Source organism: Myiozetetes cayanensis, unplaced genomic scaffold (assembly GCF_022539395.1).
Source record: "Myiozetetes cayanensis isolate MyiCay16 unplaced genomic scaffold, myiCay2020 scf61, whole genome shotgun sequence".
Taxonomy (NCBI): Eukaryota; Metazoa; Chordata; class Aves; order Passeriformes; family Tyrannidae; genus Myiozetetes; species Myiozetetes cayanensis.
Window position 1 is genome coordinate 151,310 of NW_026087865.1, and position 26,047 is coordinate 177,356.

General features: G+C 63.2%; 2 protein-coding genes across 2 annotated transcripts in view; both read left to right on the plus strand.

Annotated features, from left to right (window-relative positions):
* Positions 1-21,836, plus strand: part of HUWE1 (HECT, UBA and WWE domain containing E3 ubiquitin protein ligase 1) — a 48,412-nt gene extending 26,576 nt beyond the window's left edge. The window contains 37 exon segments of the mRNA XM_050337312.1: positions 272-451; positions 992-1,158; positions 1,601-1,746; positions 1,822-1,897; positions 1,993-2,091; positions 2,179-2,312; positions 2,578-2,749; positions 3,178-3,406; positions 3,989-4,016; positions 4,141-4,291; positions 4,678-4,767; positions 5,050-5,198; positions 5,291-5,339; positions 6,157-6,372; positions 6,502-6,718; positions 6,820-6,953; positions 7,298-7,509; positions 7,956-8,244; positions 9,188-9,290; positions 9,731-10,298; positions 10,907-11,525; positions 11,925-12,115; positions 12,197-12,353; positions 12,607-12,739; positions 12,928-13,130; positions 13,201-13,328; positions 13,935-14,022; positions 14,679-14,828; positions 15,438-15,683; positions 16,356-16,473; positions 16,853-16,993; positions 17,486-17,773; positions 18,453-18,558; positions 19,150-19,267; positions 20,195-20,376; positions 20,603-20,793; positions 21,180-21,836. Coding sequence (XP_050193269.1) covers positions 272-451; positions 992-1,158; positions 1,601-1,746; positions 1,822-1,897; positions 1,993-2,091; positions 2,179-2,312; positions 2,578-2,749; positions 3,178-3,406; positions 3,989-4,016; positions 4,141-4,291; positions 4,678-4,767; positions 5,050-5,198; positions 5,291-5,339; positions 6,157-6,372; positions 6,502-6,718; positions 6,820-6,953; positions 7,298-7,509; positions 7,956-8,244; positions 9,188-9,290; positions 9,731-10,298; positions 10,907-11,525; positions 11,925-12,115; positions 12,197-12,353; positions 12,607-12,739; positions 12,928-13,130; positions 13,201-13,328; positions 13,935-14,022; positions 14,679-14,828; positions 15,438-15,683; positions 16,356-16,473; positions 16,853-16,993; positions 17,486-17,773; positions 18,453-18,558; positions 19,150-19,267; positions 20,195-20,376; positions 20,603-20,793; positions 21,180-21,282 — 6,571 coding nt within the window. The 3' untranslated portion in view covers positions 21,283-21,836.
* A 361-nt stretch (positions 21,837-22,197) lies between these two features.
* On the plus strand, positions 22,198-26,047 carry GNL3L (G protein nucleolar 3 like). Its single transcript, XM_050337313.1, is given in 16 exon segments — positions 22,198-22,280; positions 22,394-22,431; positions 22,537-22,644; positions 22,834-22,950; positions 23,231-23,313; positions 23,384-23,510; positions 23,607-23,710; positions 23,782-23,884; positions 23,887-23,925; positions 24,377-24,464; positions 24,571-24,748; positions 24,974-25,116; positions 25,252-25,382; positions 25,455-25,564; positions 25,639-25,810; positions 25,897-26,047. Coding segments are annotated over 16 exon segments (1,677 nt in total). The 3' UTR covers positions 25,950-26,047.

Consider the following 26,047-nt stretch of genomic DNA (forward strand, 5'->3'; position numbering starts at 1 on the left):
GGACAACATGAGACACTTCAGGGACACTCTGGGGACAGCAAGGGGACAGCACAGGGATGACAGTGCAGGGACACCCTGGGGAAACCCCAGGAACACCACGGGGACACTGCAGGGACAGCACAGGGACATCGTGGGCACAATATGGGGACACCTCAGGAAGACCATGAGGACAGTGGCACCTTTGAAGACCCCCCACAATGTGACTCCATGTCCCCACGGTGTGACCCTGTGTCCTCCCCGTGACGTGACCCCTGTCCCCGTGTCCCCGCAGGCTCCAGGCCGTCATGTGCATCATCAGCACCATCATGGAGTCGTGCCCGTCCACCTCGAGCTTCTACAGCAGCGCAGCCAAGCCACCCCACAACGGCATGAACAACATCATCCGGCTCTTCCTCAAGAAGGGGCTGGTCAACGACCTGGCCCGGGTGCCCCACAGCCTCGACCTGTCCAGGTGGGACCCCCAGCACGCTGGGGGGCTTTGACGGGGTCTTGGAGGGGGTCTTGAGGGCTACAGTGTCTTGGGAAAGGTCTTGAGAGATCGTGGTGGGTCTTGAGGGGTTTTCGGGGTGTCTTAAAGGGGTTTTGGGGTTCTTGAGAGGTTGTGGTAGGTCTTGATGGGGTTGTTGTGGGTCTTTAAAGGATTTTGGAGGGTCCTGAGGGATCGCAGGATGTCTTGGGAAAGGTATTGAGAGATCACGGTGGGTCTTGAGGAGTTTTGGGGCACCTTAAAGGGGATTTGATGGGTCTTAAAGGGGTTTTAGGGGTCAGGGTGACTCTTGAGGGTCTGTGGGGACCCTTGGGCAGATATTCGGGTGTTTGGGATCTGTGGTAGATTTTGGGGAGCCTCAGGGGTGTCCAGGGAGCTGTGGTGGTCTCTGGGGACCACAGGGGTTTTAGGGGTGCCGTGGTGGGTTTGGGGGAGCTGTGGTAGTCTCTGGGGGCTGGGGGGGTCACCCCTTGGCCAGGGTCCCAGCCGGTTCCCCCTCCCCAGCCCCAACATGGCAAACACGGTGAACGCGGCGCTGAAGCCCCTGGAGACGCTGTCACGGATCGTGAACCAGCCCAGCGGCCTCTTCGGGGCCAAGGGCTCCTCCAGCAAGAGCAAGGCCGAGGGCGCCGGGGGGGCTCGTGAGGCGGGGGCTGCACCCCCTGATGGAGGTACCCCCACACAGCCCCCCCATGTGTCACCCCATGGCCCCCGGGTCACCCCCAGCACTCCAGGTCACCCCACATCTCCCTTGTGTCCCCCTTCCCATTTTCTACCTGTCCTCCCCATCTTCCCTGTGCTCCCCCCAATCATTTGTGGCCCCCCCCCAAATTTGGAGGTCCCTCCCCAGTGACCCCCCATCACCTCATCTCTCCCATATCCCCCCACATCTCCTTTGTGACACCCTTTTCTCTTGTGCCCCCCACAAGTCTCTCATGCCCCCATCTCTCCCCCAGCCCCCCATCTCTGGTACCCCCCTTAATCTCTCCCCTGTACCCCCCAATTCCCCATTTCCCCCCCATTTCTTACCCTTCCTTTATCAACCCTCACCCTTCTCATGACCATCCATCCCCCTGATCCCACCTCTGACCCCCCTGCCCTGTGCCCCCCCAGGGGACCCCGGGGACCCCGAGCCCCCCGAGGAGGACGTGGAGGCGGCGCAGGCAGAGGCGACCGATGGGGACATGGACGGAGAGGCTGAGGGGGACACAGTGGTCCTGACTGGGCAGCCTGAGGGGCTCAGCACCCAGGAGATGCAGGTCAGGACCTCCCCAAACCCCCCTGTACCCCCAACACCCCCAGCACCTCCCACACCTCCCGTGTGCCCCCCAAAGGTGGAGAATGAGCTGGAGGATCTCATTGACGAGCTGCTGGAGCGGGATGGCGCCGACGGGAACAGCACCATCATCGGTGAGGGACCCCCTGCCCCCCAGACTGGGGTGTTCTGGGCACCAGGGAGCCCCTCAAATGTCAGGGGACCACCCTGATGGTGTGACCCCCCCTAGTGAGTCGCTCAGGAGAGGATGAGTCACAGGAGGACGTTCTGATGGACGAGGCTCCCTCCAACCTCAGCCAGGCTTCCACCCTCCAGGCCAACCGGGAAGGTGGGCCCCCCTCCCTGAATTTGGGGGTTCTGGGGGGGTTTATGAGGTGCCAGGGTGTGACCCACCCCCCTCTGCCCCCTCCCAAAGACTCCATGAACATCCTGGACCCCGAGGATGAGGAGGAGCACACACAGGAGGAGGACAGCAGTGGCAGCAATGAGGATGAGGATGACAGCCAGGATGAGGAAGAGGAGGAGGAGGAAGAGGATGAGGATGATCAGGTGGGACAGGGACACCTGGGACACCCCCTCACACCTGGGTTCCTATTGTACTTGTCTTTTGGGTCAGGGTGTGTCAGTTACTTGGGGTCAGTTGATGTTTCAGAGTTGGAGGGGACATTTAGGGTTGGGGTGCCCCCATTTTGGATCTGGGGTTGTTATTTTGGGGCAAAGTTTCCCCCTTCTGGGTTGGGGTGCCCCTGTTTTGGGTCAGGGTGCCCCATTCCTGGTTTGAAGGTCCCTGCTGACCCTCCTCCCTCCCCCCCAGGACGATGAGGAGGGCGAGGAGGGGGAGGAAGAGGAGGATGATGACGATGGCTCGGAGATGGAGCTGGACGAGGACTATCCCGACATGAACGCGTCGCCCCTCGTGCGCTTCGAGCGCTTCGACCGCGACGACGACCTGATCATCGAGTTCGACAACATGTTCTCCAGCCCCAGTACGGCCCTGGGGGGCTGGGGGGGCCACAGCAGCAGTTTGGAAATTGAGGGTCTGGGGGGGGGGGACACAGCAACGGTTTAGGGGGCCACAGGGCTGGGTTGGGGGGATCATGGTGGTGGTTTGGGGGCGGACAGGGATTGGAGGGGATCATGGGGGTGGTTTGGGGAGTCCACAGCAGAGGTTTGTGGGGGCCACAGTGGCAGTTTGGGAGGGGCCATGGGGGTATGGGGAGGAACATGAGAGTCCATGTGGGTTTGAGGGGGCCACAGCAACGGTTTGGGGAGGCTGGAGGGATCACAGAGGCAGTTGGGGGGGCCTGCAGGTAGGTCTGGGAGGGACATGGGGGTCCTGGGGGGCCACATCCTTGTTGAGGGGCTCAGGATAGATTTGCCTCCCCCCCAACTCCCCGTTTTCCCCCTTTTCCAGCCGACATCCCCCCATCCCCTGGGAATATCCCGGCCAGCCACCCGCTGCTGGTGCGGCACGCGGAGCACGGGGGGCTGGGGCTGGGGGGCGGCGCGGGGGGCACCCGCCTGGCCCAGGGGCTGGGCCGGAGCCAGCGGACACTGCGGCAGCTCACGGCCAACGCCGGCCACACCATCCACGTACACTACCCGGGGGCTCGGCAGCCCAACCCCCCCCTCATCCTGCAGCGGTGAGTGGGACCCCCAGAAACAGCCTGAACCTCCCCAAGATCCCCAGACACCCCCCAGAACAACCTGAACTCCCCTGGGATCCCCAGACACCCCCTGGAAACAGCCCGAACTCCCCTGGGATCCCCAGACACCCCCCAGAACAGCCTGAACCCCCCCTTGGATCCCCAAACACCCCTTGGAAACAGCCTGAACTCCCCTGGGATCCCCAGACACCCCCCAGAAACAGCCTGAACCCCCAATCCCCCCTCTTCTGCAGTGGTGAGTGGGAACCCCAGAAACAACCTGAACACCCTTGGGATCCCCCAAACACCCTCCAGAATAACTTGAACTCCCAACCCCCATCCCAGCCCCCCCTCATCCTGCAGTGGTGAGTGTGGACCTCCAAATACCCCCCAGGACAGACTGAACCCCCCCACTCCCTCACTCCAGAAGCCCCCAACCTCCATCCCCCTCCCAAACCACCCACCCCCCATCCTGCAGGGGTGAGTGCAGACCCCCAGGAACAAACTTGAACTCCCCCCGGGGTCTGACACCCCCTGAGCCTCCCATAACCCTGATAACCCCCCTTGGGTCTCCCTCAGGCTGTTGGGCCCCTCAGTGGCTGCAGACATCCTGCAGCTGAGCAGCAGCCGAGGGTCCCACAGCCCCTCCCGGGGATCTGACACACCCCCAACACCCCAATAACCCCCTCTGTGTGTCCCCCGGGCTGTTGGGCCCCTCAACGACCACAGACATCCTGCAGCTGAGCAGCAGCCTCCCCCTGCAGAGCCGGGGCCGGGCCCGGCTGCTCGTGGGCAACGAGGATGTTCACATCATCGCCCGCTCCGACGACGAGCTGCTCGACGACTTCTTCCACGAGCAGGGCAGCGCCGGCAGCCAGGCAGGCGAGTGGGGGACAGGGGCACGGGGGGAGCAAGGGGGGACAGGGACATGGCAGGGACACCCTGGGACAGGGACATGGGCAGGGCAGTGCCAGCAGCCAGGCAGGTGAGTGGGGGACAGGAACAGCGGGGGGACACAGGGACATGGAGGGACATGGTGGAGACACTGCAGGGACACCCCCCACCCAAACAGGCACACATAGACAGTGGCCAATGGGCTGTGGGGTGGAGAGGATGGGATGTGTTGTAGGGAGGAGGAGGAGGAGGAGAGGGGCCTGGAGGGAGGAAGAAGCCCTGGCTGAGGTGAGTGAGACCAGCTGGGCGGTGGCTTTACTGGGGGCTGCATGTCCTGCTGAGCCAGGGGGCTCACCCTGTTCCTCCCCCACCAGGAACCCTGTCCAGCATCCCCACGGCCCTGACCCGCTGGACCGAAGAGTGCAAGGTCCTGGACGCCGAGAGCATGCACGACTGCGTGTCTGGTGAGACCCCCAGGGATCCCCAAACACATCCCCAAGCCACCCCCAAACCACGATCATCCCTCCCAGCACGACTGCATGTTGTGTGAGACCCCCAAACCCAGGCCCCCAAGCCTCCTGATCCCTTCTGTCCCCCCCAGTGATGAAGGTGCCAATCCTGGGGGTCCCTCAACCCTCCTGGACCCCCTAAATCCACCCTCAGTGGTGAAGGTTCCCATCCTGGGGCTCCCCTGAGCCACCCTGGGTGACCCTAAGCTCTCTGTCCCCACCCTGTGCCCCCCGCAGTGGTGAAGGTGCCGATCCTGGCGCGGCTCGAGGCCCTGCGGGACGAGGAGCTGGACGAGCGGCGGGAGAAGCGCCGGCGCCAGGCGGCCGAGGAAGAGGCCAAGGGGGCCGAGAGGGGCCCTGAGGACAAGGAGGGGCCCGACGCCCAGGTAAGGGACCCCCAAACCCCCCAAAATCCCGGAGGGGTGGGGGAGGGGTTCCTTTTCACCCCCCACCACCATCACCGTCCCCTCTCCCGCAGGACGCGGCGTCCAAGGCCGGCACCGCCTCGGCCGATGTCACCCCCCCAGGTAAACCCCCCTCCCTTCCTCCCCCTCCCCCGGGGGTCTCCCCCAGACCCCGTCATGCCCGGACACCCCCAAAGCCCCCCCATGTGCCCCTGGAGCTGGCGCCCCGCGGGCTGAGGTAGTAGATTGTATAGTTGGAGGGTCACACCCCCGTCTCGGAGATAACTATACATTCTACTGTCTTCCTCGCGGGGCGGCGCCGCGCAGCCGGGGGTCCCGGGGGTCCCGGGAGAGGGTCCCAGGGGCTGCAGCACCAGGGGAGGGGCTAGCACCGGGGGAGGGGCTGCAGCAGCCCTCCACCCTCAGAACGTCGGGGGCTGGTTAGAGATGGATCGAGAGGGGTGGGCTTAGGGTTGGGTGGAACGCGTGTGGTGGGGTAAAATGGGCAAGGGGGTTTTTGGGGAGGGTTAAGGGGATTTGTAAGGGGGGTTTAGGGGATTGGGAGCGTTAGGGGGTTTTGGAGTGGTTGAGGGGTTTTAGGGCAATTGGGCTTTTAGGGGGGTTTTGGGGTGGTTGTGGGGGTTTTGGGGAATGGAGTTTTTTAGGGAGGGTTTAAGGGGGTTCTTGGGGAGTTTAAGAGGTTCTGGGGGTGGGCTTAGGGCATTTGGAGGGATGTGGTGTGGCTCAGGGGGGATGTAATTATGGGGGTGTGGCAGGGACCCCCCAAACTCCCTGGTGCCCCCCCTTTGTCTTAGGGTGCAGCCAAATGCCTGGGATTCCCCAAAAATGGGCAAAGGGTGTGGGTTTGGGGGGGCTCTCTCATTCGGGGGCCCCCCCCAAAGTTGATCTCTGCGTGTATCCTCCCCATCCCCCATCCCAGAACACAGCGGGACGACGGGAGAGACCCCCCCTCCTGGTCCCCACCGGACCCTGGTGATGCTGGAACCGACACCGACCCCCCCAGACCCTCCCCCAGGAGCCCCCCAAATTCCCACTCGCCCCCCACAACCCCCCGAGCACGAAGAGGGGGGGCCAGGACGACCCCCCCAAGACGCCGAGGCCACTCAGATGGAGCTGTCGCCCGCCCCCACCATCAGTAAGTGCTTGGGATTTTTGGGGGATCCTGTCATTTTTAGGGGTTTCTTAGCCCAGGGAGGCCTCCCCGCGTCTGGTGGTGTCTCACTGAACCCGGGGGGCTCCATGTCTGTGTGTTTCCCCCTCCCAGCGTCGCTGTCCCCAGAGCGGGCCGAGGACTCGGACGCGCTGACGGCCGTGAGCAGCCAACTGGAGGGGTCCCCCATGGACACCTCAAGCTTGGCCTCCTGTACCTTAGAAGAGTCGGGTGGGGCTCCCCCTCCTCCCACAGCCCCCCAAAACCCACCTGGGACCCCCCAGGGAGCCCCACCCGCCACTCCCGATGCTGCTCAGCCACCTGACGATAGGTAAGAACTCTCCCTGTCAGTGGGAAATGGAGGGGGTCAGGGCTTTGGGGGTGCCCCCCTCCCCACCACTGACATCATCCCCTCTCTGTGACCCCCCCCAGTTCCCCTCCTGCCTCATCCTCGGAGAGCTCGTCCACCCGGGACTCTGCCGGGGCCATTTCGGGGGCCGACTCGCGGGGGATCCTGGAGGAGCCGCTGCCGTCCACCAGCAGCGAGGAGGAGGATCCGCTGGCCGGTCAGTGGTACCCCCTGACCCCCCCTGTGCCCACCTGTCCCCATCTTGTCCCACCCTCCATCGTGGTCCTGTTCCTCCCTGTACCCCCTCCTGGCTGGTCAGTGGCACCCCCTGACCGCCCCACCAACCTTCCCTGTTCTCTCCTCATCCCACCTGGTATCCCCTGTCCCCTCCTTGTCACCCTCCTGATCAGTGTCCCTTGGGGACCCCAGGGGTGTCCCCAGTATGTCCCCCTCACACAGCGATCAGTCTCCCCGGCGGCGTGGACTCCTCATTCCTGGTGGTTTGGGGTGTCCCTGGGGCGGTCCCAGGGGTGTCGCCAACATGTGTGTGTGTCCCCACAGGGATCAACCTGCCAGAGGGCGTGGACCCCTCATTCCTGGCGGCCCTTCCCGATGACATCCGGCGGGAGGTGCTGCAGAACCAGCTGGGGATCCGCCCCCCTGCCCGGGCCCCGCCCAGCGCCAGCCCCGCCCCGCCCGTGGTGGCCAATCCTGGCCTGACTGAGGTCAGCCCCGAGTTCCTGGCGGCGCTGCCCCCGGCCATCCAGGAGGAGGTAGGTGGGGCTAAATGAGGGTGTGGTCAGTGGGTGGGGCTAAAGGAGGGTGTGGTCAGCAGGTGGGGCTAAAGGAGGGGTGTGGTCAGTGGGTGGAGTTTGGTTGGGTGTGGTCTGAGGGGTGGGGCTAAAGGAGGGGTGTGGTCGGTGGGTGGAGTTTGGGTGGGTGTGGTAAGGTGGAACTTGACCGGAGAGTGGGGCCACAGGGATGTGACAGGTGTTGGGGTGGGGCTTATGTGGGGGTGGAGCTAAATGTGGGGGGATGGGACCTCTATGGATGGGATTCCAGGGTGGGGGGCTTCCCATGTGGGGTGGGGGATGTGTTTGTGGGGGGTAGGGCTTGTCCAAAAGGGGGTGTGTCCCCCCCATGGCTGTGTCCCCCACAGGGGTGTATCCCCCCATGGCTGTATCCCCCGGGCACGTCCCACCCTCTCGTCTCCCCTCAGGTGCTGGCGCAGCAGCGGGCGGAGCAGCAGCGGCGGGAGCTGGCGCAGGCCACAGGCTCGGACGCGCCGATGGACCCGGTGACGTTCATCCAGACGCTGCCGTCAGAGCTGCGGCGCTCAGTGCTGGAGGACATGGAGGACTCGGTGCTGGCGGTGATGCCGCCGGACATCGCGGCCGAGGCGCAGGCCTTGCGGCGCGAGCAGGAGGCGCGGCAGCGGCAGCTCATGCACGAGCGGCTCTTCGGCCACTCCAGCACCTCGGCGCTCTCGGCCATCCTGCGCAGCCCCGGTGAGGGGACCCCATGACCTCCTGTGTGCCCATCCCAGTTCCCTCTGCATCCCCCATGACTCGCTCTGTCCCACCCCAATTCTCTCTGGCCCCCATTTCCTCTGCATCCCCTCAATTCCTTCTGCATCCCTTCAATTCCTTCTGTCTCCCCATTCCCTCTACCCCCTCCTCCCAATTCCCTCTGTCTTCCCTTTCCCTCATCCCCCAATTCCCTCTCCCCCGCAGTTCCTGCTGACTTCGCCAGCTCCCTCTGCCCCCTCCATTCCCTGCCCCTCATATTCTCTTGCCCTCCCTGGTCCCTCTGCCCCCAATTCCTTCTGCCTCCCATTCCTTCTGCACCCACCCCAGTCCTCTTTGCCCCCTGCCAAATCCCTCTGCCCCAGTTTCCCCCATCCCCTTCCCATCAATCCCCCCATCTGCTCCTACCCCACTGTAGCCTCATGAGTCCCCTCCATATCTGTCCCACTGCCTTCCCTATCCTCACATCCTTCCTTTTCCTGCCCTTTTGTCCTCACATTTCCTATCCTTTTCTCTACTCCCTTTTCCTGCCATTTTTGCTCTCCCTTTTCCCGCCTGTATTCCCTTCACATTTCCCACCTTTTTTCCCCTCGTGTTTCCCGCCTTTTTTCCCCTCGTGTTTCCCGCCTTTTTTCCCCTCACGTTTCCCGCCTTTTTTCCTCTCACGTTTCCCGCCTTTTTTCCCCTCACGTTTCCCACCTTTTTCCTTCCCATATTTTCTACCTTTTTTTCTCTCCCCATCCCTTTTCCCCCCAGTTTGTGTGGAGTCTTCTCCATGTATGAGATGTTCCATGTCCCTTGTCCCCGGTGTGTAACACATCCCCAGTATGTGACACATTTGCTGTCCCGTGTCCCAGCATGTGACACATGCCCTGTCCCACATCCCCTGTCCCCAGCATGTGACACGTGCCCCTTGTCCCCGCAGCGTTCACGAGCCGGCTCAGCGGGAACCGGGGGGTTCAGTACACGCGGCTCGCAGTGCAGCGTGGGGGCACTTTCCACATGGGGGGCACTGGCACCCACAGCAGGTGAGTGCAGGGGGCTTGGGGCTGCTTGGGGGTCGCTTTGGGGAATGTTTGTGGGATGGTTTGTGGGTCTGTTTGGAGTCGGGTTGGGGGTCTTTCTGGATTGTAACCCCCGGCTGGTGGGCAGCAGCGTGGACAGGGCAGTTTGGAGTCAGTTTTGGGGCGTAACCACCTCACAGACCAGTGGGCAGCAGTGTGAACAGGGCAGTTTGGGGTCAGTTTGGGGCTGGATTTGGGTGCTGTTTCAGGGTGTGAACCTCATACCCCCTAGGCTGGCAGGCAGCGTTGTGGACAGGGCAGTTGGAGGTGGGTTTGGGGGTCATTCCAGGGTGTTAACCTCATACCCCCCAGGCCAGCAGGCAGCGGTGGGGACGGGGCAGTTTGGGGTCAATTTGGGGGTGGGTTTGGTGGTTGTTCCATGGTGTTAACCTCATGACCTCCAGGCCGGCGGGCAGCAGCGTGGACAGCCTGCTCCGGCTGCGCGGGCGGCTGCTCCTGGACCACGAGGCCCTGTCGTGCCTCCTGGTGCTGCTCTTCGTGGACGAGCCCAAGCTGAACACGAGCCGCCTGCACCGGGTGCTGCGCAACCTGTGCTACCACGCGCCCACGCGGGGCTGGGTGGTCCGCAGCCTGCTGTCCATCCTGCAGCGCAGCAGCGAGAGCGAGCTGTGCCTCGAGACCCCCCGCGCGCCCCCCGGCCCAGGCCCCGGTGCCGAGGAGCGGCCGCGCAGCCGCGGCGCCCGCGGGACCCCCGGCTCAGCCACGGAGCCGCGCGGGCTGGACCTGCTGCACCGCGTGGAGTCGCGCAGCTCCGGGCAGCTCTCCTGGCTCTCCGTGTCCATGGACGCAGCCCTGGGCTGCCGCACCAACATCTTCCAGATCCAGAGGGTGCCTGGCCGCAAGCACACGGAAAAACACGCGGCGGCCGCCGGCTCTGCCGTCCACATCCACCCCCAGGCTGCCCCAGTCGTGTGCCGGCACGTCCTCGACACCCTCATCCAGCTGGCCAAGGTGAGAGGGGCTGGGGAGGCCCTGGGGGGCACTGGGAGCGTGTTGGGGGATGATTTGGGGCTCCTCAGTGGAACTGGGAGAGCCGTGGGGTATTCTGGGTTGCATTGGGGCAGGTTGTGGGAGTTACCGAGACACTTAAGGAGGTGGTGTGGGGCTCCTCCTTTGGAACTTAAGGGGGGAAATTCAGGACACTGGATCACATCATTGGGTTTCTGGGGATTCAGCGGTGGTTCTGGGGAGCACTGGGACATTTGGGTGGTGCCAGGGCATTTTAGGGGTGGTTGGGGTCTCCTCAGTGGGACTGGGAGGGCTTTGGAGGGTGCTGGAGGAAGCTGGGGGGGCTCTGGGACACCTCATAGGGGAACTGGAAGCCCCCATATCTGGGAGTGCTGCGGGGGGCACAACTGGGGACCCCCCAAATTGAGGGTCACAGTGGCACAGGGAACATCACCAGAGGTGGGGGTGTCCCCAAAACCCGTGTGGGGCCTGTGGATGGCTGAGGCCTCCTGGGGAGGCGGGGTGTGACTGGGGGGGTGTTGGTGATGTCTGGGGGTCCCACAACATCTGGGGGGTCACCAACACCCCACTAACACCTCCCCCTCCCTCAGGTCTTCCCCAGCCACTTCACCCAACAGCGAGGCCGAGACCCGGCAACAACTGACCCAGAACGCGACCGCGGCCCCCCCAAATCAGGGGGCAGCCCTTGCCCCCCCACCTCCCCAGACCCCACCGGCGCCCCCGCCCCTCCCCCTTCCGGTGCACCCTCCCCCGCCCTCCCCCCACCCTCCGGCAGCCTCTCCACCGATTTTTGGGACCTGCTGGTGAAGCTGGACAACATGAACGTGAGCCGGAAGGGGAAGGGGTCTGCGCGGGCAGGGGGCGGCGGGGGGGGCCCCGAGCCCGAGGCCACCGGGGGGGGCCTGGAGGCGTCGCCCCTGGGGCAGCTGATGAACATGTTGTCCCACGGCGTGATCCGGCGCAGCCCCCTCCTCACCGAGAAGCTGCTGCGCCTCCTGTCCCTCATCTCCATTGCCCTCCCTGAGGGGGGCAAGGCCACCGAGGGGGGGACCACGCCCCAGAACGGAGCCTCTGCACCCTCTGCCCCCGCCACGCCTGCAGGGGGGGCTGGGGCAGCTTCAGGGGGAGCAACGGCGCCTGGGAGCCCCCCGGCACAGGGGGGCAATGGCAGCGGCACGGCCACAGCGGGGCTGGAGGCACTGGAGGTGAGTGTGGGGGGGGACAGGGATGGGGACATGGGGACAGCGATGGGGATGGGGGTGAGGATGGAGATGTGGCAAGGGGGACATGGATACGGGAATGGAGACACAGGGGCAAGAGGATGGGTATGGGGACAGGGGGACATGGATCTAGGGACAAGGGAGATGGATATGGGGATAGGGATGTGGTTGGGGACATGGATGGGGACACAGAGACAGGAATGGGGACATGGAGGTGGGAAAATAGGGATGGAGTGGGGATGGAGTTGTAGGGATAAGGCCACAGGGATAGGGACACGGAGGTGGGGAAAGAGGGATGGGGTCATGCATGGGGACAGGAGTGGGGACACGGGAGCAGAGGCGGCATCAGGTGGTTGAGAGCAGAGGGAGGGGCTGGGCCCACCCTGAGGGGGTGACACCATTTGCCAAAGGCCTCGGTGGCATCTCCCCTCCCCTGCCACCCTCCCCAATCCTGTGTCCCCTCTGTCCCCAGCCCCAGCCAAGAGCTCAAAGTCCCCGGCCAAGGTCCCTGAGGGGAGTTCCGAGCCCCGGCTGGCGGCCACGGGCCTGACTGAGGCCCAGCTCCAGCTCTCTGTGGAGGTAATGGGGGGCCAGGATCGGGGAGGGGGGTGGTCTTTGGTGTCCCCAGGTGTCCCCAACATGCCTGTGCCCTGTCCCCAGGTGCTGACGTCCCACTCGTGCTCGGAGGAGGGGCTGGAGGATGCGGCCAATGTGCTGCTGCAGCTGTCGCGGGGGGACGCGGGGACCCGGGACACCGTCCTGCGGCTGCTGCTCAGCGGGGCCCGGCAGCTGGGGGGGGCCCTGTGCCGCCAGATCGGTGAGGGGGGGCCTGGGGGAGCCATGGGCCGCCAGATTGGTGAAGGGGGGGGCCTGGGAGAGCCATGGGCTGCCAGATCAATGAGGGGGGGTCTGGGGGGAGATCCTGTACCCCCAGGTCGGTAAGGGGTGTCCCGAGGGGCAGTGGTTCCTCTCCCCAGGTGAGTGGGGGTGTCCTGGCGGAATCCACCGGTTGGTGAGGAGGGGTCCCAGGGCAGGTCCCAGCCCATGACACTCCCCCCTGCCCCCCCCAGGGACTCTGCTGGCTGAGCTCCGTGAGTACAACTTGGAGCAGCAGCGCCGGGCGCAGCTCGAGGCCCCCTCCCCCGAGGGGCTCCCCGAGGAGCAGCCGCCCAGCGCCAAACTCAAGGGCAAGATGCAGAGCCGGTGAGTGCCTGGTGTCCTCTGGGCCCTTCTGGTGGTCCTGCACCCACCACTCGCTCTGGGTGCTTCTGATAACTCTGTAACTCCCGTTCACTGGCCCTTACTGGCAACTCCTGTACCCACTGATTGCTCCGGTCCCTGCTGATAACTCCTGTCCTTACTGTTCCCCCTGACCCTCCCTCGGCTCCCAGGTTCGACACGGCAGAGAGCGTGGTGATCGTGGCGTCGCAGAAGCGCGCCCTGGGCGGGCGGGAGCTGCAGCTGCCCTCCATGTCCGTGCTCACCTCCAAGACGTCCACGCAGCGCTTCTTCCTGCGGGTGCTGCAGGTCATCATCCAGCTGCGGGACGACACGCGCCGGGCGCACCGTAAGGCCAAGCCCCCCGGCCGGCTGGGTAAGGGACCCCCAGCTCCCCGCCCCGCGCCCCTGCGCGCCGCCCGCCCTGACCCCGCTGTGCCCCGCAGGCGCCGGGGGCCTGGGGGCGGCCGGCAGCATCCAGGCCGCCGTCCGGCAGCTGGAGGCCGAGGCCGACGCCATCATACAAATGGTACGTGAGGGCCAGAGGGCCCGGAGGCGGCAGCGGGGAGACACGGTTAGCACGGCCGCCTTGCCTTCCTCCACCCCCTCCTCAGCCCCCGCCTCAGCCTCTCACCCTTTCCTTGTCCTGCCCCTGCCTCAGCTTCCCACCCCTTCCTCCCATGCCCTCCTCATCCTGCTCCCTCTTTATTCTCATCTTTCCATTCTCTCCCATCCCATTCTCATCCTGATTCTCCCTCTCCTTATCCTCCCGCTCCTTTCTCCTATGTCCTGTTCATCCTTGCCCTGTTTCCTCCTCATCTTTCCACCCCCTGCGTCCTCTTCCTCAACCTGCTCCCTTCTCCTCATCCTCCTCCTTCTCCTCATCTTTCCCCTCATCTTCCTCCTCCCACCCACTCCTCCTCCTCCCCCCTCACCCTTCCTCTCCTCCTTCCTCCCCTTCTCCTTCCTCTCTCCCACCTCTCCTCATCTTCCCCTTCTCCACCAAACCTTCCTCCCCCTCTTCCAGCCCACCCTTCTCCTCATTTTCCTCCCCACCCCTCCCCTGCTGCTTTCCCCGCGACTCCCCTCCCTGAGTACTGGGGGCCCCCTCAGCCCCCACCCTGGCTGGGGGTTCCCCCGGGGGGTCCAGGCCCCCTAAAGCCTCCCCTGTCCCCCCCAGTCGGAGGCCGGACAGTCAGACGCCGTCCCCCGGCGTGACGAGTCGCCCATGGATGTGGACCAGCCCTCGCCAGCCCCCCAGGACATGGGTGAGACCCCCAGCACAACCCAGTCTGAACTCAGTCCAAACCAGTCTAAACTCAGTCCAAACCAGTCGAGATCAGTCCACCCCAGTCTAAACCAGTCCAGACCAGTCCACTCCAGCCTAAACCAGTCCAGACTAGTCAAACCCAGTTTAAACTCAGTCCAACCCAATCTAAACTCAGTCTACCCCAGTCCAAACAAGTCCAGACCAGTGCAACTCAGTCCAACCCAACCTAAACTCAGTCCAACCCAGCCTAAACTCAGTCCAACCCAGCCTAAACTCAGTCCAACCCAGTGCAATTCAGTCCAATCCAGTCCAGACTCGTCCAACCCCGTCTAATCTAGTCCAGCTCAGTCCAACCCTGCTTAAAACAGTCCAGCCCAGTCCCAACAAGTCCAACCCAGTCCAGCCCAGTCCAACACAGTCTAATCTAGTCCAACTCAGTCCAACCCACTTCAGAACAGGCCAGCCCAGTCCAGCCCAGTCTGCCCTCCCCATCCCAGTAACCCACCAGTTGCTCCCAGTGCCAGGGTGGGTGGTGACCTTGCTCCCTCCTGGTGTGGGGCAATCCCAGTCTCACCCAAACTGGGCTGTACTGGTGTGTGGGGTGGAGTCAGTGGGCACAGGGGGGTCCTGACTCTGTGTCCCACCATCCCCCAGGCTCGGAGGGGTCGCAGGGTGGGGAGCGGGACGAGAGGCCCCCCGAGCTGCCCCTGCTGAGCGAGCAACTGTGCCTGGACGAGCTCTGGGACATGCTGGGCGAGTGTCTGAAGGAGCTGGAGGAGTCCCACGACCAGCACGCCGTGCTCGGTGGGTACCGGCACCCCTGGGGGGGTCCCTGAACCTAGGGGGGGTCCTGAAACCCATGGGGGGTCCCTAAATCCTCCAAGGGGGCCCTGAAACCCACAGGGGGCCCCCAAACCCAGGGGGTAATCCTGAAACCCATGGAGAGCCCCAAAACCTACAGGGGGCTCTGAAACCCTGGAAGGTCCCTAAACCCCATAGGGGGAAGCCCCCCCCAGTCTTTGGGCTCCCTCCCCCCTTAGTTTTAGGTTCTCCCAGTTTCAGGTGTTATCCCCCCAAATTTCAGGTTTCCCTAGTGAAATTGCATTTCACTCCCCCTGTTTCAAGTTCTCTCCCCTATTTTGGGTTCTCACCCTGATTTTCAGGCTCCTCCTCCCCCCAGCTTCAGGTTTTTTCCCCAGTTTTGGGTTCCCACCTCCAATTTCAGGTCTCCCTCCCCCTCTTTCGGGTTCCCACCCTGCAATTTCAGCCCCCCTGACCCCCCCGTTCGCTCTCAGTTCTCCAGCCAGTCGAAGCCTGTTTCCTGCTGCTCTGAGGGGGGGTTTAGGGTGGTTCCTGGTGCTCTGGGGTGCTCTGGGGGGGTCTCCATCCCCCCTGACCCCCGTTTTCCCTCAGTTCTCCAGCCGGCGGTCGAGGCCTTTTTCCTGGTACACGCCACGGAGCGGGAGAGCCGCCCCCCGGTGCGGGACACGCGGGAGAACCAACTGTCCCACATCAAGGACGAGCCCCCCCCGCTGTCCCCCGCCCCCCTGACCCCCGCCACGCCCTCGGCCCTCGACCCCTTCTTCTCCCGGGAGCCCTCGGCCATGCACATCTCGGCCAGCCTGCCCCCCGACACCCAGAAATTCCTGCGCTTCGCTGGTGAGGGGCTGGGAATGGGGTGACAGTGGGGGTGGGAGGGGGGTGTTGGGAGGGTTTGGGGTGTTGTGAGGAGATTTGAGGGGTTGGAGTGTCAGGAGGGGGTTTTGGGGCCCAGGCTGTCCCCCAACACCCAGAAATTCTTGCACTTTGCCGGTGAAGGGGGCTGGGAATAGGAGGTTGGGGGGGTCTGGGAGGCTGGAGAAGGCGGTCGAGGTGTTGGGAGGAGGTTTGGGGGAGATTCAAAGTGTTGGGAAGGGGTTTCAGAGGAGGATTTGGGGGAAGTCTGGGGACTTTACGGAGGGGTTTTGGGAGTCTTTGGGGGAGCCTGGGTGTTTGAGGTTGGATCTGGGGGTCTCTGGGGATTTGGGAAGGGATTTGGGGGGCTTAGGTTGGAGCCTGCGTCTTCAGAAGAGGATCTGGGGAGATCCTGGATCCTGGAAGGGAATTTTGTGGGATGTGCAGGATGTTGCAGGCTTGGGGAGGGGTTTTGGGGGGCTCAGGGGACTCCTCAAGGCACCCCACCAGGATCTGGGGGGGGTCTGTGTGTGCCTAGGTGGGTGGGGGGACTCGAGGTGAGTTCAGGGGTCAAATGGCCCCTTCCAGGGGGTCCTACCCACGAGGGGGGTGTCCCCCCATTCCGGGACGCCTCCCAACCCGCCCTGTGTCCCCCAGAGACCCACCGGACGGTGCTGAACCAGATCCTGCGCCAGTCCACGACCCACCTGGCCGACGGCCCCTTCGCCGTCCTCGTCGACTACATCAGGGTGCTCGACTTCGACGTCAAGCGCAAGTCAGTGGGGGCTGGGGAGGGAGTTGGGGGAGCGCTGCGGTGTGGGGAAGGGATTGGGGGACGATTTGAGGGGTTGGGGAGGGGGCTAGGGATGTTTAGTGGAAGCCTAGGGCTTTGGAAAGGTATTTCAGGGGTCTTTTAAATGGAAGGGGATTTGAGGTGTTGAGAAAGGGGTTGGGAGGAGCCTGGGAGGGAGGGACATCAGGAGGAGGTCTGGGAGGAGCCTCAAGTGCACTTGAGGGGGTTTGGGGTGTTGGGATGGGGGTTAGGGTATTGAGAAGGAGCTTAGGGGGACCCTGAGGTGTGTGGGGGGGTCTGGGGTGTTCCCAGGGGCTCTGAGGGGGTTCCCAGGCCCCCCTGACCCTTTTTCCCTGCGCAGGTACTTCCGTCAGGAGCTGGAGCGCCTGGACGAGGGGCTGCGCAAGGAGGACATGGCCGTGCACGTGCGGCGCGACCACGTCTTCGAGGACTCGTACCGGGAGCTGCACCGCAAGACCCCCGAGGAGATGAAGAACCGCCTGTGAGACCCCCCCAAACCATCCTAATGGGCCCCCAAGACCCCTCACGGGCCCTCAAAACCACCCACAGCCCCCCAGAACTCCCCACAGCCCCACGAAAGCACCCGCAGCCCCCTGAAAACAGTCCCCTGGCCTCCTGAACACCCCCAGACACCCCCTCCCAAAACACCCTTCTAGTCCCCCAAACTCCCCCCTCATCCCCCCAAACACTTCTCCATCCCCTCAAATGCCCCCAGCACCCCAAAACACCCCTCCAGCCCCACAAACACCCCCTCAACCACCCCCAAACCCCCTGATCTCCCTCAACCTCCTCCAGTCTGAACTAGCCCTCTGACCCCCTAAACACCCCCCAGTGCCCCCAGATCCCTCCCTGTTCCCCCCTATCCCACAAGTACGTTGTGTTTGAGGGCGAGGAGGGGCAGGACGTGGGGGGACTGTCCCCTAATCTCCTCCAAATTCCCCCTGCCCCCCTGTAACTCCCCCCTGCCCCCCAGGTACATCGTGTTCGAGGGCGAGGAGGGGCAGGACGCGGGGGGGCTGCTGCGGGAGTGGTACATGATCATCTCGCGGGAGATGTTCAACCCCATGTACGCCCTGTTCCGCACGTCCCCCGGCGACCGCGTCACCTACACCATCAACCCCTCGTCCCACTGCAACCCCAACCACCTGAGCTACTTCAAGTTCGTGGGCAGGATCGTGGCCAAGGCTGTCTACGACAACCGGCTGCTCGAGTGCTACTTCACCCGCTCCTTCTACAAGCACATCCTGGGCAAGTCCGTGCGGTAAGGGCTGGTCCCCTGTGAAGTGGGGAGCCGTGTTATGGGGTATGCAGCGGTGTTATGGGGTGTGCAGCCATGTTATGGGGTGTGCAGCAGTGTTATAGAGTGTACAGTTGTGTTATAGGGTGTGCAACCATGCTATAGGGTGATAGCCAACCTGGGTGGGCTGGGGAAAACCCTGCTTGGGATGTGAAACCAACTTCCTGGGGCGATGGAGTCCCTGTGTGGGGTGGGGAACATCCTTCATGGGGTGCTGAGCCACCTTGATGGGACGCTGGACCCCCTTCGTGGAGTGGGGAACCAACTCCATGGAGTGTGGAACCACCTCTATAGCATGTTGGACCCCCTTCATGGGGGGATGAACACCCTTTGTGCAGTGCTGGACCCCCTTCATGGGGTGGGAAACCACCTTTATGGGGTGTTGAACCCCTTTATGGGGTGCTGAACCCCTTTATGGGGTGTTGCTCCTCCCTCTGTTGCACCCCCAGGGTGCAGACCCCCTCTCCCATGGTGGGGCTGAACTCCCTGGCAGGGGGTTGAAACCCCCTTTCTCGGCTGCTGAAGCCCCTCCAGAAGCTGTCAAACACCTGTTTTTGGGGTGCTGACCCTCTTTTTTGGGGTTCTGACCCCATTCTGTGGTGCTGACCCCCATTTTTGGGGCACTGCCCCCCTTTCCCCTCAGGTACACGGACATGGAGAGCGAGGATTATCACTTCTACCAGGGCCTGGTTTACCTGCTGGAGAACGATGTGTCCACCCTGGGCTACGACCTCACCTTCAGCACCGAGGTGGGGACCCCGCAGGGACCCCCCACAGGGCACAGGGTTAAAAAACCAGCATCGGGGACCCCCCAAAACCAGTACTGGGGACCCCCAGGTCCCCTGGACTGTTCCTGGGGGAACTGTGTCCTCCCTTCCTGGGGTGGTCCCCTCTGTCTCTGGGGTGTCCCCCTGGATTTCAGGCGTCCCCAGGTGTCATCTCTACCCCAGGGGTGTTCCCCTAGGTTTGGGGGTGCCCCTCCATCCCAGGAGGGTCCCCTCCTGCTCCAGAGCTGTCCCCTTTTTCCTGGTCTTGGGGTGTTCCCTCACTCTGCACACCCCAGGGGTGACACCCCCCCCTCACATCCTGGTGACCTGTCCCCCACCCCTGTGACTCCCCCGTGCTCCCCCAGTGCAGGAATTGGGGGTGTTTGAGGTTCAGGGATGTCCCCCCGAGCCCTGTAACCCCCGTGCCCCCCCAGGTGCAGGAATGGGGGTGTTTGAGGTTCAGGGATGTCCCCCCAAACCCTGTAACCCCCTGTGCCCTCCCAGGTGCAGGAATGGGGGGTGTTTGAGGTTCAGGGATGTCCCCCACCCCTGTGACTCCCCCGTGCTCCCCAGGTGCAGGAATTTGGGGTGTGCGAGGTCCGGGACCTGAAGCCCAACGGGGCCAACGTGCTGGTGACGGAGGAGAACAAGAAGGAATACGTGCACCTCGTGTGCCAGATGCGCATGACCGGTGAGGGGGGTCCCTGGGGGGCACAGGGGGGTCTCTGGGGGGCACAGGGGGTCCCTGGGGGCACAGGGGGTCTCTGGGGAGCACAGGGGGGTCCTGGGGGTGCTGGTGATGGAGGAGAACCAGAAGGAATACGATGCCCATGACCAGTAAGTGGGGGGGTCTCTTGTTTACTAAAATGTATAAGTAGTTGTCACTCTTAAATAATGTTATATTAATATAATTATTTTTAATGTTAAAAGTTATCAAAATAGCATTAGTCGTTATTTTTAAATTGCTGACGTAATTACAGAGGAATGAAGAGAAAGGCATAACTTGTAGCCAGTGAGCACCACATCGCTTTCTTTGCTAAAAAAATGTGAAAAATGTCAATTTGTCAATTAATATTAATGTCAATTATGATATAATAAATCTTAATAATTCCAATAATAAAATACACTGCAAAATACTGTATGTACTATATATCAGTTAGTATATATAGTTAATATACACTAATATATTTATATTATATATTTATTAATATTACTATTAGTATGTAATTTATTATTATATATGTAATATGTATACTGTACCTATAACATGATAATGTTATATATTACTTTATATACATGACTTTAATGTCATTGTTAATATATTTATAATATGTGGCAATATAGCTTTATAAAATATGGTATATATAATATATATTTATAATATAATCTAATGTTTATATTTATAATACTTTTATATAGTGTTTATATTTATAATCTATATATAATATAGATTAATACAATTAATTATTAATCATTACGTTAAAAGCTTTGATACCTTTGAATCGTGGGGGGATCCCCAGGTACCTCCTGACCAAAGTGACATCACCATTCCCTCCCGTGGTCTGGGGGGGTCATTCCCCATTCCCTGCCCCCCGTGACTCCCAATTTCCTCCCCCAGGGGCCATCCGGAAGCAGCTGGCGGCGTTCCTGGAGGGATTCTACGAGATCATCCCCAAGCGCCTCATCTCCATCTTCACGGAGCAGGAGCTGGAGCTGCTCATCTCGGGGCTGCCCACCATCGACATCGACGACCTCAAGGCCAACACCGAGTACCACAAGTACCAGGGCAACTCCATCCAGGTGGGATTGGCTCCCCAGACCCCCTTCCCGGGGTTATTTTGGGGTAATTTCAGGGGTCTCATGGTACCAGAGGTACCAGGGCAGCCCCATCCAGGCGGGTTTGCCCCCCCTGGGGTGGTCCTGGAGTTGATCCCAGGGGTCTCATGGTACCAGGTCAGCCCCATCCAGGTGGGTTTTCTCTTCTGGGGGTGATTCTGGGGGTCTGACCGTGCCCCCTTCCCCCCAGATCCAGTGGTTCTGGCGGGCCCTGCGCTCCTTCGACCAGGCCGACCGCGCCAAGTTCCTGCAGTTCGTGACGGGCACGTCCAAGGTGCCCCTGCAGGGATTCGCTGCCCTCGAGGGCATGAACGGCATCCAGAAGTTCCAGATCCACCGGGACGACCGGTCCACGGACAGACTGCCCTCAGCCCACACGTGGTGAGGGGACAGGGGGGACACAGGGACATGGAGGGACATAACAGACTGCCCTCAGCCCACACAAGGTGAGGGGACAGGGGGGACACAGGGAGGTGGTAGGGGACAGCAGGAGGTGGTGGACACAGGTGAGGGGACACAGGGCCGGGTCACTGGGCATGGGGACACAGGGACACCAGGACACACAGGGGAGGTGACACTGGGCTGGGTCACTGGGTGGGATGGGGACACAGGGACACACAGGGAGGTGACACCGCGGTGACACAGAGACTGCCCTGGGGGCGCAGTGACCCTCAAGGAGACCCTTGGATGAAGGGGGGGGGGATGTGACAATGTCAGGACCCCTGTGCATGTCCCCTGCCCCCGTGTGACCACCGTGTCCCTCCCAGCTTCAACCAGCTGGACCTGCCGGCCTACGAGAGCTACGAGAAGCTGCGGCACATGCTGCTCTTGGCCATCCAGGAGTGCTCCGAGGGCTTCGGGCTGGCCTAGGGGGGGTCCCAACCCACCCCCGGGGCCTTCGGGCTGGACTGGGGGGAGTCTGAACTCTCGGGGGGGGCTTTGGCCTGACCTAGGAGGGCTCCAGCCTGGCCTAGGAACGTTCAAGCCTGGCCTGGGAGGGTTCCAGCCTGGCGTGGGGGGACCCTTGACCCTCCCTGGGTTCTCCAGCCTGGCCTAAGGGGGATGTGACCCCCCCGGGGTCTGCAGCCTGGCCATGGGGGGCCCCCGACCCCCCCGGGGGCTCTATAAATATATATATATTTTTTGGTTCCGTTGGCTTTTTTTGGTTTGTTTTGGTTTTTTTCGGGGTTATTTTTTCCCCCCTTCCCCGGTCCCGGTTTTTGCTGTTTGGGGGGGGTTGGGGGTCCCCCCTCTCCTCCTCCCCCCCTCCACTTCACCCCCCAAGCCCCCCGTGCTGGGGGTTGGGGGGAGGGGCAGGGATGGTGAAAAGGGGGAAACCCCCCGAATTATAAATAAGAGGTTCGGCCCCTCCCCCACCCCAAAACTGAGAGAAAAAGTTAAAAAAAAAAAAGGAATAAAAAAGTGCACTCTTGGTAAGGGCCGCTCTGCTCGTTCTTGGGGGGGGAGGGGGCGGGGGAAGCGCCATGTTGGGTGTGCTGAGGGCGGGGCCGCCATGTTGGGTGTGGCCATAAAGGGGGTGGGGCGAGGCCCCCACGTTGGGCGTGGCAATACAGGGTGTGTCATGGCCTGTCCGCCATGTTGGGCGTGGCAATAAAGGGTGGGGTGGGGCGAGGCCCCCACGTTGGGCGTGGCAATACAGGGGGTGTCATGGCCTGTCCGCCACGTTGGGTGTGGCAATAAAGGGTGTCAGGCCCCGTCCGCCATGTTGGGTGGGTGGTTATGGTGGCGGCCATTTTGGGTGTGGCTTTTGGTGCCGCGTCCGCCATGTTGAGTGTGGCGGAGCATCACGTGCATCCCTCCGCCCCCGTAATTGACGTCATCCCCGAGCGCCAGGAATCCCCGGCAGCGTGAGGGGGCCGCAGCCATGACCCGCTCCCGTGAGTCCGGGGGGTCCCGGGGGGGTCCTGGGGGTCGAGGGGGTTTTAGGTGACCCCCCTAACTCACCCCCTTCCTCCCGCAGGGCGACAGGTGGAGGCGGCGCGGAAGAAGCGCGTCCAGGTGAGCCCCAAGCCGGGCCCGCGGGGTCCCGGGACCCCCCAAGGCCGCGTTTGGGGGTGCAGCCCCCCGTGTGACCCCCCCTCCCCACCCCTGTGTGACCCCCAGGGCCGACGGGCCGCAGGAATGAAGGGGCTGAAGAAGGACCCGGGGGTGCCGCAGCTCGGCCGCTTCGCCGCGCCCGGACAGAGCCAGAGCGGGACCCGGCAGGGCAGGGTGAGAACGGGGGGGCTTCGGTGACCCCCGGGGCTGGCCCTGCAGAGGCGGGGGCTTTGGGGCTGTCGGTCCCCCAGGGGCTGACGCCGGGGGGCGATTTGGGTTACCCCCCATTCTGACTCCTGGAGGGGGCAACTTTGGGGTTCCCTCCCCAGGTCTGATCCCGGGGGGATTTTGGGGTTCCCACAGGCTCTGCAGGCCCAGCGGCGCCGGGAGGAGGCCCGGGGGGGGCTCCTGGGACAGCGCCGGGGCCTGGCCGAGCTCCAGGGGGACGCTCTGAGGCGGCAGCAGCGATTCCAGAGACAGGTGGGGTGGGGGCACATGGCGGGGGGTCCCCGGGGTGGGGGGCTCCCCTGAGAACGTGGGGGATTCCCAAAGAGGGGGGGGGGATGTTCCTTTGATGGGGGGCTCCCCTAAGAGGGGGGTTCCCCATAGGGTGGGGGGGCTCCCTTGAGAGGGGAAGGGTCCCTCAGAGATGGGGGTCTCTTTTAAGAGTGGGGAGATTCCCTGGAGAACGGGGGCTCCCCAGAGAGTAGGGGGGTCTCCCCTGAGAGGGGGGGGGTCCCCCTAACCCAGGTTCCTACAGGAGGAGCAGGAGGAGCCCCCCAGGCCCTGCAGCCCCCCCAGGATGAGGCGTCGCTGCGACACTTCGGGCGGGAACTGCGCAAGGTCGGTGCTATATTTGGGGGGTTTGTGGTGGCTCTGGGGGGTCTCCCAGCCCTGACTCCCCTCCCCACAGGTGCTGACGGCGGCTGATGTGGTGCTGGAGGTGCTGGACGCCCGGGACCCCCAGGGCTGCCGCAGCCCCCGGCTCGAGGCGGCCCTGCGGCCCCGGCAGCGCCTGGTGCTCGTGCTCAACAAGATCGGTATGGGGGGGACATGGAGCGAGCTGGGGGGGTCCTGGGGGTCCCCACAGGCCTCAGGGAACCCCTCAGTGTGTTTGTGCCCCCCCTCCCCCCCAGATCTGGTGCCCAGGGACGTGGTGGCCGCGTGGCTGAAGCATCTCCGGGCCGAGTTCCCCACCGTGGCCTTCAAGGCCTGCACTCAGCAGCAGAGCCGGAACTTGGTGGGTCTGGAGGGGTTTTGGGGGGGTCTCGCGGCAAGGGGACCCCTCCTGACCCTCCTGTGCCCCCCCAGAAGCAGAGCAGGCTGCCCGTGGCCACGGCCCCCGAGGAGGTGCTGGCTGGGGGGGCCTGTGTGGGCGCCGAGTGTCTCCTGCACGTCCTGGGCAACTACAGCCGCTGCGGGGGGCCAAGACCACCCTCACCGTGGGGGTCGTGGGTGAGGGGGGGCCTGGGGGGTGGGAGAGAGGCTGGAGGGTGAGTGGGGGAAGTGGGGAATAAATAGAGCTGAGGGGCTGTAAAAGTGGGAGCTGGGAGGGGTGTGAGGGTTTTGGGGGATGAACAAGAGGGTGTAAAAGGGGATGGGGATAAATGGGGATGGGGGATAAATGGGGCTGGGGGATGTAGGGGCTGTGAAGGGAGAGAGGGGGTTGGATTTTGGGGGGCTGTGTCCCCTACCCTATGTCTTGACTGCTGCTCTCCCCCTCAACAAGGGTACCCCAACATGGGTGGGGCTGTGAAGGACTGGGGGTGGTGGGTGGTGTTAATTTTAGGGACCTCCTCTAAGCCCTCCCCCCCACCTTCCCCAGGGTACCCCAACGTGGGCAGTGATTGGGGCTGGAGGGGGGATGGATTTTTGGGGACCCCCCAACCCCTTTTCTGCCCCCCAGGGTATCCCAACGTGGGCAAGAGCAGCCTCATCAACAGCCTCAAGCGCAGCCGCGTCTGCGGGGTGGGGGCGACCCCGGGGGTCACCAGGTGAGCCCCAGACATGGGGGGGGAAGGGGGTGACCTGGGGGTCACCAGGTGAGCCCCAGACAGGTGAGGGGCTGTGGCACCAGAAGCCCCCCTTTCTCCCCACCAGGTGCCTCCAGACCGTGCAGCTGGACCGGCACATCCAGCTCCTGGACTGTCCCGGCGTGGTCCTGGACTCGGGGGACCCCCCAGCCGCTGCCCCCCTGAGGGGGGCCCTGGCCCCCCAGCGCCTGCGGGACCCCCTGAGCCCGGCCATCGCCATCCTGCGCCGCTGCCCCCCCCAGCAGGTGCGTGGGACCCCCGGGATGGGCACACCCTGGGTGGGGCCTCTGCCGTGGGTCTGGGGGCCTCTGCCGTGGGTCTGGGGGCAAGGGTACGTGTGGACTCCTTTTTATCCTCGTGGGTTGTTTCAGGGGGGGCATTTTCACTCCATTTTGGCCCTGAAGAAGGGGTTGGGGAGGGCAATAAAACCCTGTGTGTGCCCCTCCCAACTCCCTGTGTCCCCCCCCCAGCTGAGTGAGCTCTACAGGGTCCCCCCCTGCGCAGACCCCCTGCAGTTCCTGTCCCACCTGGCCCGACGGCAGGGCCGGCTCCGCCCCGGGGGGCTCCCAGACCCCCACGCCGCCGCCGTGGCCCTGCTGCGCGACTGGACCAGGTGGGTGAGGGCTGAGGGGCACTGGGGGGTCTGCCCCACACCCTGACCCCTGGTTTGGGGGGGTGGGTGTCTCTCACATCCTGTGATCTCTTTTTTTGGGGTTCCTACACCCTGAATCCCCCCCCCCTCCCACAGTGGGAAGATCTCCTACTACACCCACCCCCCCGAGTCCCAGGGGGTGCAGCTGGAGGCCCAAATCCTGCCGGCGCTGGGGCCAGAGCTGGACCTGGAGGCTCTGGAACGGGGGGACGCCGAGGCCCTGGCAGGTGAGCAACGACCCCCCCACCTCTGTGAACCCCTCAGAGACCCCCGTAAAACTCACCTGCCCGCCCCCCCAGCTGTGCCAGTGACGGTGACAGGGCTGGGGCTGTCCCCGTGTGCCCCCAAGGAGGAGGAGGAGGAGGATGAAGGAGCAGCCATGGAGGACGACAGCGGGAAGGACCTGGAGGTGGGAAGGAGTTCACAGAGGTAGGAGTTTTTTTGAGAGGGTGTTGGGTTAATTTTGGTGCTGTCCCCCCCCAGCTCGGCGCGGTGACGGTGGAGCTGAAGCCCCGGGTGAAGTCGGGGGGCTCCGGGGGGGAGTCGGTGCCCCATGCCCCCAGTTTGGAGGAGGTGGCTGCTCTACCCCCCCTGCTCCAGGGCCAGGGGCTGAAGGCAGCCGGGAAAAGGAGGAAAAAGCTGCAAAAAAGAGCAGGTGGGTGAAGACACCCCGTTTTCCTCACCCCTTAAACCTCCCCCTTGATGCCCCCCAAAATTGCTGATCCCCCCTCAATCCTGCAGAGAAAATCGCCACGAAGCTCTCAGAGACACTGGAAGCTGCCATGCAGTTCTGAAGCATCCAAACCAGAGACTTAAAAAGCCTTTTATTTTTATTTAAGTGAGAAATGGTTAAAAAAAGCCCTTTTTGAAGTAAAAGGACTGGTGGGACAGG